Below are 21,564 nucleotides of genomic sequence, written 5' to 3'. Positions count from 1 at the left end.
TCTCCTCAAGCTAAAACTGCTATAGAACGGGAGATCCAGGATATGTTACAGATGGGTGTAATCCTCCCTTCTGGCAGTGCATAGGCATCTTCAGTTGTTCTAGTTCCCAAACCAGATGGGGAGATACATTTTTGCATGGACTACCATAAGTTAAATGCTGTAACTCGCCCAGACAACTATCCAATGCCACGCACAGATGAACTATTAGAGAAACTGGGATGGGCTCAGTTCATCTCTACCTTGGACATAACCAAGGGGTACTGGCAGGTACCGCTAGATGAATCTGCCAAGGAAAGGTCAGCCTTCACCACACATCTCCGGCTGTATGAATTTAATGTACTCCTTTTCAGGCTGCGGAATGCACCCACCACCTTCCAAAGACTTGTAGATGGTCTCCTAGCAGGATTAGGAGAATATGCAGTTGCCTACCTTGACGATGTAGCCATCTTTTCGGATTCCTGGGCAGAACACCTGGAATATCTAAAAAAGTCTTCGAGCGCATAAGGGAGGCAGGACTAACTGTTAAGTCTAAGAAGTGTCAAATAGGCCTAAACAGAGTGACTTACCTTGGACACCAGGTGGGTCAAGGAACTACCAACCCACTACAGGCCAAAGTGGATGCTATCCAAAAGTGTCCTGTCCCAAAGTCAAAGAAACAGGTTCAATCCTTCTTAGGCTTAGCTGGATGTTACAGGCAATTTGTACCGCAATACAGACAAATCGCCGCCCCACTGACAGACCTAACCAAAAAGGAACAGCCAAATGCCATTCAGTGGACCAAAGAGTGTCAGAAGGCCTTTAATCAGCTTAAAGCGACACTCATGTCTGACCCTGTGCTAAGGGCCCCAGACTTTGACAAACCATTCCTAGTAACCACAGATGCGTCCGAGCATGGTGTGGGAGCAGTTTTAATGCAGGAAGGACCGGATCAAGAATTCCACCTTGTAGAGTTTCTCAGCAAAGAAGCTGTCTGAGAGGGAAAGCGACTGGTCAGTCAGTGAAAAAGAATGTTACGCCATTGTCTACGCTCTGGAAAAGCTACGCCCATATATTTGGGGACGGCATTTCCACCTGCAAACCGACCATGCTGCACTACAGTGGCTTCATACCGCCATGGGAAATAACAAAAACTTATTTGGTGGAGTTTAGTTCCCGAAGATTTTGATTTCGACATCCAACATATTTCAGGAGCTTCTAACAAAGTGGCTGATGCACTCTCCCGTGAAAGTTTCCCAGAACCAACTGGTTAAAATCATCCTTGAGATGTGGAAAATATTGTTAGTTTTTATATACTTGGTAGTATATTTAGAGGTGCATGTGTCTTATTAACTCTGTTTTCTCCTGGAGCTCCAGGAAGAAATCACAGCCAGTGTTTCACACTATCTGTGATTTGGGGGGCATGTCATAAATATAAAGGGAAGGGTAAACACCTTTAAAATCCCTCCTGGCCAGAGGCAAAACCCTTTCACCTGTAAAGGGTTAAGAAGCTAGGATAACCTCACTGGCACCTGACCAAAGTGACCAATGAGGAGACAAGATACTTTCAAAGCTGCAGGGGCTGGGGGAGAAACAAAGGCTTTCTCTGTCTGTGTGGTGCTTTTGCCGGGAACAGAAAAGGAATGGAGTCTTAGGACTTAGTAAGTAACCTAGCTAGATATGTGATAGATTCTGTTTTGTTTAAATAGCTGATAAAATAAGCTGTGCTGAATGGAATGGCTATTCCTGTTTTTGTGTCTTTTTGTAACTTAAGATTTTGCCTAGAGGGATTCTCTATGTTTTGAATCTGATTACCCGGTAAGGTATTTATCATCCTGATTTTACAGAGGTGATTCTTTTACTTTTTTTCTTCAATTAAAATTCTTCTTTTAAGAACCTGATTGCTTTTTCATTTTTCTTAAGATCCAAGGGTTTGGGTCTGTGTTCATCCATGCAAATTGGTGAAGATTTTTATCAAGCCTTCCCCAGGAAAGGGGGTGTAGGGTTTTGGGGGATTTTTTGGCGGAAAGACGTTTCCAAGCGGGCTCTTTCCCTGTTATATATTTGTTAGATGCTTGGTGGTGGCAGCAATAAAGTCCAAGGGCAAAAGGTAAAATAGTTTGTTACTTGTGGAAGTTTTAACCTAAGCTGGTAAAATTAAGCTTAGGTGGTTTTCATGCAGGTCCCCACATCTGTAGCCTAGAGTTCAGAGTGGGGAAGAAACCTTAGCATGACCAGTTAAAGTGTTTTTTTTTTTGGCATAAAAAATTAAAGAATTGTTTCTGAATGCATCATCAATTTCCTCACTGTCTTTATGTTCTCCCTGACTTCTTTTCCAGGATAAGTCCTTAGTTCATTCAGTCACCAAAGCAGGCCTTTCCTGGCACAGAGCCAAATTCTGGATGCACATTAAGAGGGCTGTCCACTCAGGCACTCTGCAGCACTTGCAGGTGACAGGCTCCTATATAATGAGGGGGGAGGCACATTGCAGATCTACAATACCCACCATGACTTGCTGGGCCCTGTCCACATGGGGCTGTGCTTCAGTGGATTCATTTGTTTGATCTGAAGCTCATCTCTTTGCTGTGTGTGGACCTGCAGAATCTTCCAATGTGGCTGTGCTACTTCCTAGCTAGCCAGTACTGCAGACACAATATGATTTTTACCTTTTTTTTCAATCTTCCATTGTTACTTGGAGCTACTGTGTGAATGAGGCCATATTGCCTAGGCCATAAGGATACTGGCTGGGAAGAGAACAGAGCATATTTTGGGCATTCTAGTTGTTATTTCCTGTCTCTCCTCTGTCTCAGAGGTTCATTTATTAAACTCTTGTTACTGTTCGTGTTGATTCACCGTGCAAGAGGGCTCTGTGGAATCACAAGACTTGAACATTAACCCAGGACGCTCAGATACTTTTGCAATGCCCATTCATTTACACATTTGGTAGGTGAAAGACTAAATAAACATAAGATTAATAATTTACCCTTATATGTAGCCTTTCATCCAGTGATCTTAAAAGACTTTGCCAATGCTATGTAATTAAATTTCACAACACCCTGTAAGGTATTTTTGGACAGATGTGGAGACTCGGATAGAGAGTAAGGTCTTATTTGTTAGAGGTACTGAGCACACACTACTCCAACTGCTCAGCAGTCAGGACCTCAGACAATCAACCCCTAAGTGCCTAGTCCAATGTATTACTATTTATTAGCTGTATTATGATAACAAGAATCTGGTCCCTATTGTGCTAAGCACTGCACAGACATATGAAGAGAACATAGTCTCTGTCCAAGAAAGCTCACAATGTATATGACAAACAAGAGGCAGTAGAGTAGATGGACAAAACAGACAAACAGGTGTGGGCTTCGTTGAGAGAATGAGCTAATGATAAAATAGAGCTTAGCAGAAAAAGCCAGAAGGCATACATCATCATTTGTTTAAACAATGCCAGCTGGGTTTACAGAACAACTCTATAGCATGGATATAGAAACCAGGAGGTATTGAACCATAATCTGTGCTCTAGTTACTAGACTTTGATCACCTCTGTTGGGTCTGCCTCTTAAATATTAATTCATTTAGAGAGGGACTGGAAAAGGTGCTAAAGAAAAAAAAATATAATTGAAATTGGTTAGTTGTTAACCATCAAGACATATACTTTATTAACTGCCTTATATCATCTTGGACCATCCTCTCCCTTCCTCTCATTTTGTTTGTGTCATATTGTATCATGTCCGTCTAGTTGCATACACTTCAGACCAGGTATGGTGTCTGTTTTTCAAAGGTTCCCAACACAATTTCAAAGCTCAAAATAATGGAAAACTAGTAACAATGCTGTAAATGTATACACAAGATGGCTACACAGCTACTTGTTTGCTGAGTTTATTTTTGCTTGAAGTTACTTTTTGAAGCCGTAGCTATAGCATGAACTCTCTTGACACAGGTGGGAAATGTTTCTGGTGATTGATCTAATGAAGACTGTGCATATTTACTAATCTAGGGAAGTAACTTTGACACAGTTTCTTCTGCTACTATATGGTCCATCACATAGTAAAGTACAATACCCACTGCCATTTGTGTTCTTTTCATAGCTGTTGAACAGCTTTTATGGGCAGAAAGTGACTAAAAAAATGGCATTATCTGCTCAACAGATCTGTGCCTTGGGTATAATTCCTAGACTTCTCTGCTTGCTGTATTAACAAGATAATACCTGGGTTCAGCAACTGAATCCAGGCTGGCATAGTGTTCTACCTGTGCCAATCTAGTTGCAGACATGAATCTAAAATGTTACTTCCATTCCCCTACCCTTACATTGCAGTCCTGGGATGGGCAAATATTTCATTACATTTTTGGCCAATTCATTTTGTGAGTCAGTTTGCAAGATCCACTTTGGGATTGACATGTGATGTGAGATCCTCCACCCTGAAGTCCACTCATGGTAGAGGGCTGAGCTAAGGCAACAGCAGCTGCAAGCCAAAGAAGCATCAGGTAGCACTTTCCACTGAATGGGAGCCAATAGAGGCATAAGCTTCTGTCACCTTTTGGCTACCCTCTCTCAGTGTGACTGGGACTTGGAGGAATGCAAATGGGCCTTAAATCCACAGGAGATGCATTTGTTCTGTAGAAGACTTTACAGCAGTGTGATGGGGCTATGTCTTGCACCTGGCAATGCAAAGAAGTTGCCTGGGTGCCCTGCAAGGGTGGAGGGAATTGACCTGAGCATCTCCCCTAACAGGCTTCCCTTTAGGCTCTACTACTGGTCCTGCCACTTGAGTTCCTCATCCCCTACGGTTCAAAGGAAAGCATGGCGAGTAGAATGTGATCTGTTTAACCAATCACAAGCAACCAACCCAACTGAAAATTCCAAAAACTATTATGAAAATTATCACACATTTCAGATACCCTAGTACCAAAATCATTTCAAACAATATTTCATTAAACAAAAAGGAAATGTTAGGTACATTCCACGAACTTACTACAAACTGGAAAATAGGCAAGTTACAACAGAAAGCATTATGGATATTTCACCCAGAGCTACAATGGAGTCAGTAAAGCATTTGGAAACTGCAAGCTGGATTCTAGTTTGATTCCTGCATCATTAACAACATTTTTAAGAAAGTTCCAATTTCAGAATGTCTTTATTTTATTACTGATCATGCACATGTCAGAAAAGGAACAGCTTGACTTCAAATTCCAGGTTGAGTCTGAAGGGTTTCCTGTCAGGTAATAACATTTTTCCTTTCAAGATGAGCCAATTTACTTTAGAGATATTAAAGAGTGAACCTCACAATGCCATTTTTATGGTCGCTTTTTGCTCCTGCTTCTAGTGCATTCAGTGACAAAATCCTTTTTGATTTCAGTGTGGGTGAGGAGCAGGCCCTTTAAGTTTATTTATATGGCCTGATTCTCCAAAAGGTATAGTAGATGGATATTCTTCGCATTTCATGAACACCATTTCAGATTAAGATTTATCTGTGTTCCATACTTTAGAATGGAAAGTGTCCTTAAGGGGAAGATTTCATTCTACAGCAAAATATTTATATTTTTCCCCAGTCTCTCCCCCAAATAACCCTCCTAGTTCAATTTAAAAGATGAACAAGCCCCCATTTTCCCACCAAAACATCTCTATTCACATTTTAAATGTGAGGAAGTACAGTATGCATTACCATGGCCTGTGCTATGCAAGTCTGGTGACTGTTCTGGAGAAAAGTAACAGATTTCAATATCCAGGTTAATTTATCCAACAGTTTTCATCAGCACTAAGTTTAATAATCTTTGTTTTTGTTAAGAAAAATAGAGATGGTAAAAGTACACTTTTCTATATGTTTTACAGAACAAAATGACAAGTATTTTTATGATCTGTTCCTTGGACTGAAATGAAAAAAAAATAATTTTAGTGAATAAAAAGAAGGTTGCATGTTCTGTTATTTTCTATTTGTGAAAGTAATCTAAAACTTTCCAATGTATTTGAAAGCACATGAGAAGACTGAGCAAATATGATGTATTTGGAGACCCCACAAAAATGCTGAATTTGTTTGACCGATTTGGTTATTTTCTAGACTCTGCAACTGGCATGGACTTTAAATCTCAATTTGTAAAGAGCACACATTATTAAAAAAAGAAATTATCCAGTTTTATTTTGTTTACATTGCACTGAAAATTTACATCATACTTTTACAAATCCTTTTTTTTTTCATAAAAATATACTTCTTTACAAAAGTGTATGCATTAATATAAGAGGAGTAGCCAGTTGCAGAAGAAACATTTTTAAACGTGATCTCAAATGTACTAACTTTAACATTAATGAATGAATCATAGTTATTGCAGTCATTTGAATAAACAAGAATAAATAACAACTGATGGTAGAAAATAGAAAACAGCATCCTTTCAGTAGAATACAGTTTTTGATAGAATTGTATGACTTTTCAAAACAAAGTGTTGTAAAATGGTTTATAAGAAATTCATCAAACATTATAGAAATCCAAGCAGCAATCCTGGATACAATGATTTTTGGTAGGCACTCTCTATTACGGTAATAAAAAGTTCAGATTTTTCACAGAATTATTAATGCCTGAAAGGGACAGTAATTCACACTGGCTAACATACAGCATTTATGAGTCTAAAATTATTTCATGCTATAAAAGGAAGACAATGACCTACAACAAATAAATTACTGGGGTTACCACTGGATAATTCTGTTATGCAATAACTGTAAAACTAAAGATCACGTTCCATTGTTTGAGAATGAAATGGTTCTGCAATTTTTGAAACCTGCCTTTTTAGGGTGGTGGTATTTAAATCATCTGGTGGATTATTCCTAATAAAACCATAGTTTTATGTTTAAAAAAACATGTCTTTCTATTGAATTGCTGCAATATATTCAGTTTTGAACAATTATTTTAGGGGTTACTTTCCTCACAGTACTAACTTGTATACCAAAACAAAGCATTTTCAAATTCTGATTAGGCAAGGCTTGTGGGCCAGATCCAAAGCCCATTTGAAGTCAATGGGAGTCCTTCAATTAACTTCAGTGGGGTTTGAATCATTCCCAGCATGAGCATTTTAACACAATGCAGAAGTAGTAAAATAATACTGATAATATGATACAGTGTAGACAACAATGGTATGGACTGAAGCATGGAGCTTTATGTTCTTAATATACCAACTTGATTTCTAGTGTTACTGTAAACCGTAATTTTCTAAACTGAAAACTTCAAAAAGGTTAAATTTCTGATGTCTGTAAAAATAGTGTAAAAAGGTCACTCTCCCAAGTGATCGTCAACAGTAAGGAACATTGCTGCATGAGAAAACTCAATTCATATGGTGCACCCTCACATCATTCATTGTAAAACTGATGTCTTGTGGCAAAGGTCCACAGCAAGGAAATACATAGAAACAGAACTATCCCTGTTACCAGCTGCATGTGTTGCTAATGGGAACAGAGGAAAGAAATGGGGAATGTGAAAAAGGAAGCAAGACATGAATCAGGGAATTTAATAATGAAATGAGAACTGAAAATTTGACACATTCTTTCTTGTGCGGCGAAAAATTAATAAACACTACGTGAAGGTTTAAGCATATTAAACACTATGTCATTATGTTAGAAAATTCACAGGTATGAGAAAAGTAAAGGTTTGCTAAATAGGGATATATGACTGAAAGGGGGGTACAGAGTTCAAATTTATGATGTAGCTCATGACTGTTAAAGAGAAGTCAGTGACCTATTGTCTCCTGTAAGTATAGCTCTTATTTTCTACCCTATATCTTTTTTTAAACCCAGTCCCTCTATTATAGTTTATAAAGCACAGAAATACTGATAGTGGATGCTCCTCCAATATATGCAAATACGTTTTATGGTTTAGAATAATCTCCTTTTTTAAAAAAGCAAATAAACTGTGAGTAAGCACTCATGGAGTGCAGCAGATTTTCTGTAAAACTCTCCATGGTGAACATGAAGGACAATTCTATTCCAGTTTATGAAAAAAACACTCTTGTTTATCATCCTCAGGAAAAGGTGACCCAGTAAGTCCTGAAAAGTGTGCTTTAATTTTTTATCAGTGAACTATATGTGCACTGTGTTGTGTTTCAATTTCCGGACTTCTGAAGACAAAGCATTACCACATTATACCATTGTGCAGACAGTGTTCAAGTTGGGATCAAATCGTACAGCTTTTCCTTCTACAGACTTTGCATTTGTGTCATACATAGGGTTTTCAAAAGCAGCTTGTCCATTGTTATTTTCATGAACAGAGCATCCTGTATACTGTGTCTTAGGGGCAGTCCTGTTGAAAAAAAAAAGCACAGTGTATTCTCAACTGCAATTTTTTAATGGTGATTGGTGTAATATAAGAACCCTCAATAGAATGGACAAATTTCAATTACAAATGTAGCAGTTAAATATTAAATTTTGGAAGCTTTCTTTTGCTGTAAAGGATTGCCATATTTGTTAAAATAATATTCAAACATGTTTATGAGAAATGTTAATTTTAAAGTAGCAAATATGTAATAATGCCAGGAGTCCTACTGGAAAAAAAATTGTAGTAATACTCTAAAACTTGGACCACCATCCCAGAAAAAATGGAAATTTCTACTAAAATGTGCAGCTGACACAGTTGACAGTATTGTTTCAGAAATAACACCACATGCAAATGAATGAGAGGATTCTCTTAGGATTATTGTTTCTGTCTCTGACTGTTTGCAAACTCGGTAAAAATATAAAGCTCTTTCAGTCTGGAAGAATTTCTTTATGACTAGATGGATTAGAAATGTAAATGAAAGCTTAAATTATTCAGAAACTTATGGCTCATCTATATCACAAGTATAAAGGAGTCAGGGAAACTAACATCATTAAAAGTTGCGGTGTGCCTGTAACCAACTTAAACCAGGCAGTTCAAGGCCTTAAAGTCCAGCTTTTAAGGCATGTTTAGGTCCTGTGTATACTACAATTTTTATTCATGTCCTGTAGGACTGTGTTACAATAGCAGGCCAGCAGACAAGTGCTGGTATGGCGTTCCACCACTTAGTGGCTCCAGTTGCCCCTCATTACCATAGTGCAAGATTCTTTCCACTGTGAGAAAACAAGATTTACAAATAAAATTAAGGAATGAATCTCAGAGACATAAACAACACTATCAGTGAACCTAGGATAAGAGTGAATCTCTGAACAGATGTGGTACTATTGTAAGTTAATTGTAGATGAATTACTAATTACCACTTTCCATAATAAAACCTCTCACTGACATAGGAGTATTACATATACTTGCAAGCTTATCAACTGTGTGGGGGTTAAGTTAAATTACATGAGAAATATGATTCACAATATTGTGCATGTCAAAACAAAATATAGGCAGTCTGCAATAAGTACACACCAACCCTGTTTATGGCATTATTCCCCAGATGCCAAAAATTTAAACTACCCTTGCTCCTCTCATAAAGAGAATAATTTATAACAACATTTTAAATAGGTGGGAGTGAAAGTACAGCACTTTACAATAACCTTACCTATCAAACAGTATGGCACACCTAAAACGAGGGTAGAGTGTATTTTCTATGCAGATCTTTTGCAAAGGAGTTCCCAGGGCAGTTCTTAATTTACCTTTTCTAAGGTATTAAAAGAAAAGGAGTACTTGTGGCACCTTAGAGACTAACCAATTTATTTATTTGAGCATATTTATTTGAACGTATTAAAGTATAAGGTCACTGAATAGCTTCAAATGCATGACAATACAAAGATTCTCTATATGTAATTTACACTTACCTTTGTTTATAAAGGTAAAACCCAAAACCTGCAAATATAAGGGCAAAGAAAGGCACAAGGATAGCAATGGCCACAGAACTACTATTTGTACCATGTGGTTGATTAGAAGAATTCGAACCTTCAGACATGTTAAGACCTAAAAAGACAAAAACATAACATTTCTCTATTACATCTCACAATTATCACTTCCAAATCCTCACAATATTATTGAAAGTGTGTACTTGTGGAGAAATTAAAATCATCACGTTTTTGTTTTGAGTGGGGACCTACAGTACCAAATGCTACCTAAATAGCTCCTGGAGGGTACTATTTCCTGTCTGCATCTGGTGAGCAAAACTCATTTTTTTCCCCTTATGACAGAAAGATCTCCCCACAATAATTCAGGCGTTTCTCACCTTGAACTTAGATTGCTGTTATGCACCCTTTATGGTGCTACACACTGAGGCTACTTGGAGACTAAACTTAGTGCAGAATGCTGCATCCTGCTTAATAAGTGAAGTTTTATGTCAGGAGCAAACTACACCAATGCTCTGGGACCTGCACTTGCTTCTTGTAAATTTACAGATGCAATTCAAAGTGTTGGTGTTAACCTATGAAGCCATACATGGCTGAGACTAGGTAACTTCAATATCATTATTCAAATACAATTTATTTGTTAGGTTGTGGAAAATCTGGTACTTGAGCAGATAGAAAGAAAGAACAATAGAAGAAAAAAGATAACAGCAGAGTTTACCAAAGGAATAGGAGTAATTTGGAGGAAGGCTAAATCACCTAAAGAGGCAACATAGAAATTCATCTTGTTGACTTCATTATACACATTTATTTATATATAAAAATGAAAGTGGTAGGTGAGAGGCAAAGAGTAGAGAGCAAATACTGATAGAAAGTAAGAACATAGCTCTTCTGCGCAGAGTAGAAAAAAGGCAACTGTTAGACTCCCTATGGTGGCATGTTCATATCCCCTTTCCCATGAATAAAGAAGAGATTACTAATTCAGTTTATTAAGTGATTTCTAGGCTTCAAACTAGAGATGTTAAGAATCAGATTAATCAGTTAAGGTTTATTCAGCACTTTGAAGTTGTTAAGCAACATACAGATGCTAAATATGATTAGATATCTCAACTAATAGATTAATAACAGGAAAGTGTGACATGTTTTATGAAATTGTTAGCTGGAAAGAGAATAAGTAATGAATTCAACATCTGAAAGAAAACTGTTTATGAATAATAGCTGTGAAATGGATAGGAAATCTGGTTTGGGATAGGAAGTTTTTCTGAAAGACTAGAGGGCTCAAAAAATTGTACACACATTTCACGTCTCTTTGGGTGAAATTTTTTACAAGAATCTTTTACATTAAATAAAGAGGTATAATTTAAAACTAATTTCTTATCAGTCACTATAAAGCTATTTTTGAAGAATGTCAAGCCCCCATAATGATTCTGTTCATTCATCATATCCTGAAATGAGTTATATTCCTAAATGAATAATCTTGTTATTACTTTTAGGCAATGGAATCAATTTTTAAATGGAATCAATTTAAAAAAAAAACTCTTCAAAGGGTTCCAACAAAGAATATATTGTGGGAATATAAACCTCTGAAAACCAAAAGAAGAGAGACAACTTACAATTTTTATAAGAAACCGCCAAAAACATCTTGTCAAGACATTGTTGCTTTTACTCTTTGATTGATTACCCCCAAATATTTTGAAGATGATGATATAGGAAAATCAAATTATTTGCCTATCCCTCCAGGAATTGTCTTTTCATAAAGGTATTCTATAAATATTCCATTTAAAGTAACCAAATTACCAAATGCAATGGGAGCCAAATTCAGTTTCCAAGCATTGCTCTTTAGAATGACTTAGGGCAGTGAAAAGAGAAAACAAGACTGTCTAACATATCACACATTAATAAATCCTTCCACCACAACTGAGATGTTAAAGAATGTTCTTGTTTTTATTTGGACAATAAGAGTGAGAAATACATTGTCTCCAAAAACTGGAAGAATGTGTTTTTGCCTCCCGATAAAATTATCATATCTGAAGAGCACCAGACTATTTAGAAAGGGGTTATAATCCTTGAAGAAACAAATTCCTCTTGTAAATCTGCCAGATTGATCTAAATGGAACCCCACTGCTTGAGAAACCTTAATAATATTCAAGCTTTTGTGTGAGCAGAAATATTACAGTCTTCAAGAGACAGGATCAGATAATTTATAGTTTAACGTTTTTTGTTATCTAATATTTTTTCTTGTTTTATTTGCTTAAACATGCAAAAAGTAGTACGATATTTTTTAGCAATATTCTATACTGGAAAAAGCAAATAGTAGTTTGTAAATAGTAGTTTGATGTACAATTTAATCTACAGGACAAATAAAGAAGTCCATCCAATTTCCTCTTTGGGGGAAAAAACTTCCCATTGACTTCAATAGAAGTTTTGCCTGTGTAAAAATGGCACAAGGACTTCAGTATTTAGCCAATTGTATTTAATAAGTTGACTGTTCTAGCAAGTATTCACTATAAAAGTTGTATTAATATACAGCACTGACATACATATACACATATTCTGAAGTACTTACTCTTTATATGATGATCACTATATAGAATGTAATACCTATAATGTAAGCATTCTTAGAGAAAGATACTAGAAACAATCAAAATGAACAATTTGCCACAACAGAATAATTATACCTCACAATGTAGTTTTCCCTGTGAACAACATACCTTTTTTTTTAAACACAGCTTTAAAAATGAGTTTACGATACGAACCTCACTATACTCTACACCCACACCAATACTGAAATATAACTTCAGTATAGCCCTTCACATGCAATCATTTAATAAAAACCATGCATGATAAAACTCAATATGAAAAAAAAAACTGAACTGGTGTGACATTAAAATTAACTGAGTACCTAATCTTTGAAGTCCAAATTGTCCATAATCTTTACCCTGGATAAATCCTTGAAAAACATATGTAGCTCCATCAGGTTCAGCAGAAACCTGCAAGCAGAAAACATGCAGAATTTCAGAATTAAATTGGGAAAACTTGGTTAAAAATGTGCAAGGAGATTATAATCAGGATGGAAGTGAAATGCCTAAGCCACTCAGCTGCCTGTCAGTGTTCCCCCACAGATAGCCTTGTTCTGGAGGGATATGGATGGGCTGAGCATGGGGGACAGGCAGGCGCACTGAAGGGACACTGTCAACCTTAAAAGCCACACTGCTTTTGGAATTCTTTTTAACCTACCTTTGGTACTTGTAACAGCTAAGGCTACTCTTACTGAAAGAGACTAGAGAAAAAAAGTTCTCTCTTTCAGTGTGCTTACTTTGTATATTTGACAGCATTTTGTGTATAGTCGGTCCGCTCCTCCTGTTTGTGGTGGATTGTTTCACAGCAAAATGGGAGAGAAATCCCTTTTCAAACTTAGTAAAATGTAATTGTGAAACTCTGAAACTTGCAGGAGGACTCAGGACCAGGTATATTAATACCTGATACTATTTTTTTTAAATTGACTAGATTTCAAGTTGATTCTAGATAACTCCTGAAATTGCCATCTCTAAAGGCCTCTTAAAGAGTATTAGTGTTTTGATATTTTGGGGGAAAAGCACTGCAACACTTAAAAGACAGATGCTACCATAAATGCAAAAGTTAAGATAATGAAAGCCACTGTTTCAAAGGTAGATAGGGAGGGATAAAAAATGCCCTACATTCAACTGCGAATAACCCTCTTTTGGTCAGTAATTAGTACTCATTGGATATCCATAGCTGAGCATATCTATAGTATGAACCCAGGGAATTTCCTAGCTTCAGAAATACAACATATGGTTTATTTTTCAGTCATTTTGTTCTTATGCATTGAGTAGTGTTAAAGAGTGTTCAGTACAAGTGAACAATTTAACAATATATTTCAGAATTCAAGAGATACTGTCTTCTTATACAAGTCTAACTGTATCTGTATTAGTGGGAATGTACCTTTAATATACCAATATAGTTAAAGCAGTTCAACTTCTGTGTTTAAACAAGCCCTTTAGGCTCTTTAGAAAATCCCAGCCATTTGGAAGTCAATACTTCTAGAAATGTCACCAAAACACTAGCTAATCAGCACCTCAACTTCTCCCACATCACATCACTGCCAAGAATTATTACTCTCAGTTGTGATATTTTGCTTCTAGAAATGAACCAAGCAACATAATTGTGCCCACTGCAGAGAGAGATTACACAGAAGTTAGACATTAAAGTGGAAACATTGATCTTGGCTTGATACAAGCATCTTGGTATGATATTACATTCTAAGAAAGAGAAAACCTCTCAACGTGCTGAAATAACATCAAAACAGAAGTAAGAGTAGCGCTTCCTTTTCAGTGTTTACTACTTTTTCAAATAGACATGTCCAGAAAGAAGAGGTTGAAAATCATTGTTTAGTAATAGCCACATTTTTTCCTAAATAGTCCCGCCTCATCTGCAGGTGTACAGTGATAATTTTTCATTTTATTAAATAAATTAGCATTACCAACCAACTCTCATTTGATACATTTCTATATTCTTCTGGCCTAAGGCACAGACATTATTTTGTATTCAAAACACTCTCTCTCTTTTGCAGAAATATACTCACAAAACCATCCATAGCCCATTTTTCCTCTTTCATCTTGGTCACAGAAGTATGAGATGTCGCTTTAATAAGAGATATATGGAGCATCAAACGAGCTTCCTGACTTTTATACACCCCTGTAGAATATAAAAAAAAATAGGTGCTTTGTGCTAGTTAAGGTGGCATATAATTGCATTTTTTTGTCTAAGACACCTTAAAGAGGGCAAATCTGTGGAAGTTTTTTAACCAAATTTTGTTTCGGAGTAATATGCTGTTTTGCTGAACCTGAAATGTTTGGTAGAGATGTACCAGTTTCACAAAACTTTTGCAAACAGGTTTTTGTGTCCAAGGAAGGGTGAGACTCCATAGCTACGTGGTTAGTGTACCAGCCGGGGATGTAGGAGACTCCCCTGCTCTGTCTGATTTGAGGGGATCTAGGATGAAAAAACGCGCTCTGAATCAGGCAGAGCAGGCCCTTGAACATGGGTTGTCTCCTACATCCCAGGTCACAGAATGACAGAGACACATCTGCACTTCTGTTTCCGCAAATTCATGTTAAAGGTTTTGTTTTTGTTCCAAAATTAAACAAAAACTAATTCGGAAACCTTGACAGTTGCTTTGAAATGGAATTGTTGTTCCTTGGTCAGCTCTACATAACAGCAACTTCATCTAATAGAAGGACTTGGGTATGATCTGTTTTACATTGGAGGCAGAATTGATCATTTTCATAGCTGTAGAAGAAATGTTCAGAACCCTGATTATATTTTATGCATAGTAAAAAGCTTGGATGAAAATAAAATCTAACAATATACTCACTGGTCCAATCTACCTTTACAAAGCTGACGATGAAACACAGACACCACAGAAATAGAGTGCAAAACATGATTATGTACATTGAATACTGGTGTCAAACTAAATATTTGGCTAATAATGTTCCCGTTTGTCATTCTGCATGTGACTTTTTCGTTATTCTTCATAACCTATGTTAAATAAATAGCTACTCAAGGATGTTTGAAAAATACCAGCAATATTAAAACGACTCTAACTTATACATTAATACAGCCCGATTTTCAGAGGTGCTGAGCATCCACAACTACAGCTAAAGCCAATGGGAGATGTTGGTGCTCAGCACCTCTGAAAATTAGAGCCATGTATGGCTCTTGCTTTGAATTCTTCAGCTTTCTTTAGAAAACAGAAAGTGATCCAAAGGAGAAATGTTCCCAAGATATTCAAAATAGTGAGGACACAATAGGAGTATACATCTTATATCAGGTTATATATAATATGCACTCAAACCACCTATATTAATGACTTTCAGATACTGATTATTAAAAATCTATTTTAAATGTTCTAAAAAGGAGGAAATAAGTGTTAGGTATGGAAAACAAAGCAAAATATTGACAAGGTAGTCAGTGAACTGAAGCCATATTTAAATTATTGTTCAGAAGTTTAAGTCTAAGTAACCTGATAACTATAGGACTCATGCTCTTCTCTCCCCTGAGCTGTAGTGCAAAGGTGCATCAAAAATGCACAAATGCACTAAGTAGTATGTATGGAAAGAAGGGATGCCTACTGGATTTTCTCTCCAATGCAAGCCCCTCTGAATTAACAGTGTATATTTGGACCTCTCCTGGAGTTTGGGAAGCACCGCAAAGGAGCAGCCACTCTAGGCAGCACGTTCCTGAGAAAGCTTGAGCATTTTAAAAATGAAAACACAAACTAAAATCATACTGCTCAAAGTAAAGTTTACTTCTGCTCCATGGCTTCTATGTATCACCCCTCTCTTGAGCCAGCCGTGTTGCCAGTATCAGATGTGTGTGTCCAGCTGGAAGTCTTGTAGAGTGACGTAAGCTCCATTTGGATGACTCAAGATATACAGGGTTGGCAATAAGATTTCCTGTGGACTTTGGTACTTGTGTGCTTAGCAGGCCACACCCCCTGTTGATACTAATCTCCCCGTCTTTTTCGGTATTGGAACTCTTAATTTCCTTCTTGAAATTCTTAGTTGTGGACCACATTGTGGCTTGGCATGTGCAATTGTGTGGCTTTATTCCCTTGTGCTGGGTAACCAGACTGCAGGCAGGAGCATGGGAAGGAGAGCAACCTCTGTGAAGTTACTACATTCCTTTTGCTGCTCAAGTGGGTAGAATGTGTGTGTGTGTGTGTGTTTGTGTGAAAGCACTGGGCTAGTGGGGAAGGGGCTGGCTCTCTAGGGAGGAGAGCTACTGGATTTTCAGCTGATTAAACTGAGTAGGAAGGTGTCTGCTGTATTTTCTGAGAAGGGCACCTGATGCTCCACTGGAATGTGTTGGAATGGTGATGGGCCACGGCTACTGGTGCTGTGTGGTGTGAGAAGAAGGCTTTCAGTTGTTAGCAATGTGCCTGGTGGGACTTTTAACTCTGCAATGACATTCCCAAAAGCAGCCAGCTGCCACTATATGTGTGAGGGAATGCAGGAGAGAAAACATCTGCCTGGAGGAGGAAGGTGAGAGGTGCAGAGATGACAGGCCTGTCTGATTGGCACCCTTTAACAGAGACAGACCACAAAGGCCCTAAGGACAACCCAGATGTGCCTGGCAGTCCCAAACCCGCTAGGAGAAGCAGAGAGAGGTTTAGGGTGCATTATGCATGTAACATATGCACACATATGTGCAAACTGGCAAAGTATTAAATAAAGTTTACTGGAAGTTGATAGAGAGTTTCAGATCACATTCAGAGGGTTACTGCTAATTAATTTTCACTGGGTCAGCATTTCACTTTGATAATTAACACAAAATATTATCAACATAGAATTATAATTAATATGAAGGTAGCACAAGCTCAAATGTTGCCAGATCTCTCCTCTCATTGCCAAATAATGACTGCAATCAGGAATATATTAAAAGCTGAAATTAAACTGACAGATTTGAACAGTATGAATAAATTATCTTCCTTAATAAATTCCTTGGACTATTCTTCTGGAAAACTCTAATGAGGTACATGGAGCACACGCAGGCTCTACCAAGGAATGGGAAAGTGTAGGCGGAGAGGGTGGGAAATGCTCCTGAGAGACAACCACTGCTGTTCTCTGCTAATTTACGCTGGTGGATTGGCAAGCACTCCGTGCTCAAAGGCTGATGAGTTCCGCTGGCAACTGATTCCCTGAGGGACAAGACAGTGCTTGAACTGGACCACTATAATAAGTCATTCAATTGTGGTACTTTTGCCCAGCTAAACCTGCCCCTTAAGTTCTTCTCTAACTCCTTAGGTAGTGTCTAGGGTAGCCCCAGCAGAGAACTAGTAAGATGCTTCAGCTCTGTCTGTGAGGGGAAGACGTGTACTAAAATCAGGTGGTATGGAGGGGCAATGGAGAGAGAGAAATGGAGATCTGGGGAAGTAAAGAAAGTTACAGGAGCGGATGAGGGGAAAATCTTCATGAGATGGAATGAGAGCATGTCGTGCAGGAGAAGAGGGAAGGAAGATGAAACATTGTGGGAAGAACAAAAAGCTGGGGCATCAGGGAAAAAGATAGTACCAAAAGAAAGTGAAGGAGCTGGGGATAACCAGAAACATGGGTAGAACAAAGCAATGTGTGGGGAACTGGATATCGGATAAACTAGAATGTTGGGGTCTTGAAAAAAGGAAGGCCTAGAGGCTAGAGTGCTAGACTTGGCCTCAAGAGACTGAGATTCAAAACCAGTCCAGCCACACACTTCATGTCTGACATTGAGAAAGTCATTTAACATCCTCAGTGTCTCAGTTCCCCATCTGTAGAATGGGGATAATACTTTACCTCACAAGAGGTTCTGTATGATCCATTAATAATGTGAGGTGCTCAGATAGTATAGTGATGGGGGCCATATCGGTATCCAGATAGATAAAAATGAATTAAAAAAAAAAGAAACGGGGGACTTGCAAAATCTTGTTTATATATAAATGAGGGAAGGGCAGGTCAACTGAGGCCTGGAGGAGGCTGAATTTTTCAAGCTTCTTGTGACAATGCCTGGAGAGAAGGTGTCTCTGTAATTACGAACTAGGCATGCAATTGTGTGCCCATTTCTGCACATGCAACTGTTTTTGTTTTTTAAATCAGGCCTTTTCATATTGGGCCAGGCCAGTTTTGCTATTAATTTTTAAATAAAAAATAAACCACTTGAAATTAATCCCCTTCGACATATGCTGTCTGTGCTTCTTCCTTGGTACTGGGGAAGAGAAATAGCGCTGAGCCTCCACAATGTTTTGAGGTGCATTTCTAATGGAGGTAGAAGTACTCAGTGGGAAGGACTCAGAGGAAAGGTCAGATGGTGGACACAAGGCAGCCTCCATTAGCAGGTGTTGGAGTCTCATCTCCCTATCCTTAGTCCAGGGCTTGAAATCTTAGTAGATTTGACAACAGTCCCCGATGTAACACTCACAAAGGCACCTGGAATGGGGGTCACTTATCAGCACAGACTTCTTGCAGCTGGTGCAAGGCTTAGACTTTGGAGACCAAGGTGTGTCCCAGTACTGGGAGTTGGCACCCAGAAAAAGTGGGAACTGACAATCTAAGCACACTAAGTAAAATAAATAAAACTTACTCTACAGGTCTAACTAACCATTGATGAGAATACCCTGAAAGGGAGAACTTGCAAAGCAAGCCAACACACTGTGACAACTGATCATGGGTGGTAAGAAGGAATGGAGTAGGGTCGGTGTCAGCTCTGTCCTTTATATCATCACACAGCAGCATGAGGGATCACAGAGCACATATGTCACTCTGAAGGCTACCATGAAGGGAAAAACCTCTGACCTTGGGGCACTGGCAAGCACACTCCCAAAGTCAAATGGATATCACTCAAGAAGAATTGTAATATAAGTCAATATTCTGTTATAACATAGACTGCTAGGGTATTTGTGGTAGCATTTTATTGTAAAAAGTGTGCAAATTTGCAAAAAATTTGCAAAATTTATGACGATCAGAAGTGAAAATAATAAATTTAAATGAGCTTTTCTGATGCAGTACCTGAAAGCAGCAGTTCCATATTGCTATTAGTAAGTGTAGCATTTACTCTCCCCGACGATGCATTGAAACTGGTCACTGTTAAAGTCATGGGCTGTTTCTTGCCTTTATAATTGTAAGATCCTTTCCATATATAATTTTGGGCAAATACATCATCAGGAACTGTAGAGATATGAAATATATATTAGTATGGATTGCAATATTTAGAGTATACAAAGTCACAGATCTCCAACCAAATGCTTGACAAAATATGAACATTTTCGTCTCTCTTTCTTCTGATCTTATATATCACTTGAGCAATTGGCTATGATAGTTAGTCAAAATCCTCACACAGTAGGCACTAAAACTGGCATAATCACCCATAAAATAAACATGCATGTGGGTGATATACAGTAATGATGATACATAAGAACCCATCCACATGTAAACCTCCACTTGATTGAATAATGGACACATGTTGTAATACAAAATTAACTGCACAAAGTATAAATTTAATGGCTGTATCTAAAAGACCAGATTCCCCTCAGTACCAAAATTTTCCATTCCAGCATACATAGAGATCATATAGCTAGCATTAAATGTGCGTCCACAAATCTCATTCTTTAAATATTAAAAATCATTTGACACATATTCAAATGATACTCTACCCTGGGAAAAATGTCTCTTTTTATCAGGTCACACTGAAATTACAAATATGGATATAGGAGCCAAATTCTTACTCTTAATTGGAAATTTACTTAAGAAGATTTGTCTTATCACTAAATGCTTAAAGAAAACCAATGTAAGATTATCAAGATCAAAAAAGAAGTCACACCCTATGCACAAACCACTGAACAGATCATGGAGGAAAGAGGGAATGGATCTCTCTGATTTATATCAATACTAATGAGCCTTTCATAGGCACACAACTGTAAAATGGCTCACTTTCAGTAAAGATATTTACATACCAACATAACACTCAAAAACAGAAAATGATTTAGCAGCTTCATTTGATGCTCTGCAGACATTCCCATAAAGCTTACCAGGGTAAAGATATCCTTTATTCATTATAACCTGGGGTACTTTATGATGGCTTAAGACACTCACCAACTCAGATTTATCAGATTCAATATTCTGCCCCAGATTGGTCAAACAAAATTTAAGATCACTATGCAGGCTAATATTAAAAACATGTAGATAAAGTAATAATACCCGACTCTTATACAATGCTTCCTTTCATCAGTAGATCTCCAAGTGCTTACAAAGGAGGTCAGTGTCATTATCTACACTTTACAGATGGGAAAAGGGAGGCACAGACAGGTATAATGACTTGCCAAGGTCACCAAGAAGGCCAGTGGCAGAGCTGGGAAGAGCACCTGGGTCTCTTTATTCCCAGTGCAGCGCTCTATCCAGCAGAAAACACTGTCTTACACTTCAGGATATTTAATACACATATGAAGCTATACAAGGAAAAATAAGCAAAGTTCCATTTGAGTACAGTACCACTGATACTGGAGACAGAAGACAAATGGGAAGCTGAATTACATATCTCATGGTCAGAAGGTAGGGAAAACATTTGGCAGAATATCAGAGAGCCATTCAACATAAATAGATTTTACGGGAAACCAAAGACTCTACATAAATCTGTAGCTAACATTCTGAATACTGGAGTCACCACTAACCAGCAGCACATATGCCCCATGTAGTTTTTCTTGCCACATAATACAAAAATATTGGAATTGCATGCAAAGGTCTTTTCACAGTACTGACTACAAAGATCTGCCCTCTGCGAATACACACCCACATATATATGCTGGAATTAGTAGATGAATTAAATCCCCTAGAAATATCAAAGAATGGATGTTGATGTCTCTAACAGTAGCCAAACATGTAATTTCCTTATTTATCAAATGGAAACCTAATTCTTTTTTTTATGCCAAAAGCTGTTAATGGCTACCAGCAAGCATGCTTTTGATATACAGGCTGTCGCAGACACTTTGAAAGCTGGTAGGCATGCAAAATGGAAAAAGCAATTAAGATCCTTTATGGAGTAAGATAGGAGAAACAAGTGAAGACACTGGCCAAGGCACTGGGCCTCATGGGAAAGTCTGAGCAATAACTAACTCAGAGAGAATAAGAGGGGTTTCTCTGGATGCTGACTGTGAATGCTGGGACTTAGGAACTGACTGATTGCAGCTGTGTTTGTCTGTGTAGATGTCAAAGACAGAAAGAAATGAGAAAGCCAGAAAATCAGTTGTTTGTTGGAACAGAGACAGAGATCCTTGG

The 21,564-nt window shown here is 37.8% G+C and overlaps 1 protein-coding gene and 1 long non-coding RNA gene across 3 annotated transcripts in view; one reads left to right on the top strand and one right to left on the bottom strand.

Moving 5' to 3' along the window:
* Positions 1-1,549: 1,549 nt before the first annotated feature.
* The window catches only part of LOC140906419 (uncharacterized), a 44,588-nt gene continuing 24,573 nt past the window's right edge, over positions 1,550-21,564 (top strand). Inside the window, exon 1 of the long non-coding RNA XR_012157108.2 lies at positions 1,550-1,637. This is a non-coding gene — a long non-coding RNA (uncharacterized LOC140906419). The remainder of the gene's footprint in view (positions 1,638-21,564) is intronic.
* CSMD3 (CUB and Sushi multiple domains 3) overlaps positions 6,218-21,564 on the bottom strand; it is a 1,215,628-nt gene continuing 1,200,281 nt past the window's right edge. For both annotated transcript variants that reach the window (XM_073330296.2, XM_073330291.2), the window contains 5 exons: positions 19,303-19,461; positions 14,346-14,458; positions 12,645-12,732; positions 9,731-9,866; positions 6,218-8,255 (listed from right to left, as the gene is read on the bottom strand). In XM_073330296.2, the coding sequence (XP_073186397.1) occupies positions 8,096-8,255; positions 9,731-9,866; positions 12,645-12,732; positions 14,346-14,458; positions 19,303-19,461 (656 nt within the window). In that variant the 3' untranslated portion in view covers positions 6,218-8,095. The remainder of the gene's footprint in view (positions 8,256-9,730; positions 9,867-12,644; positions 12,733-14,345; positions 14,459-19,302; positions 19,462-21,564) is intronic.

Source organism: Lepidochelys kempii, chromosome 2, assembly GCF_965140285.1.
Source record: "Lepidochelys kempii isolate rLepKem1 chromosome 2, rLepKem1.hap1, whole genome shotgun sequence".
Taxonomy (NCBI): domain Eukaryota; kingdom Metazoa; phylum Chordata; order Testudines; family Cheloniidae; genus Lepidochelys; species Lepidochelys kempii.
The sequence above is the reverse complement of the archived record's forward strand: the minus strand, read 5'-3'. Positions and strand labels throughout refer to the sequence as shown.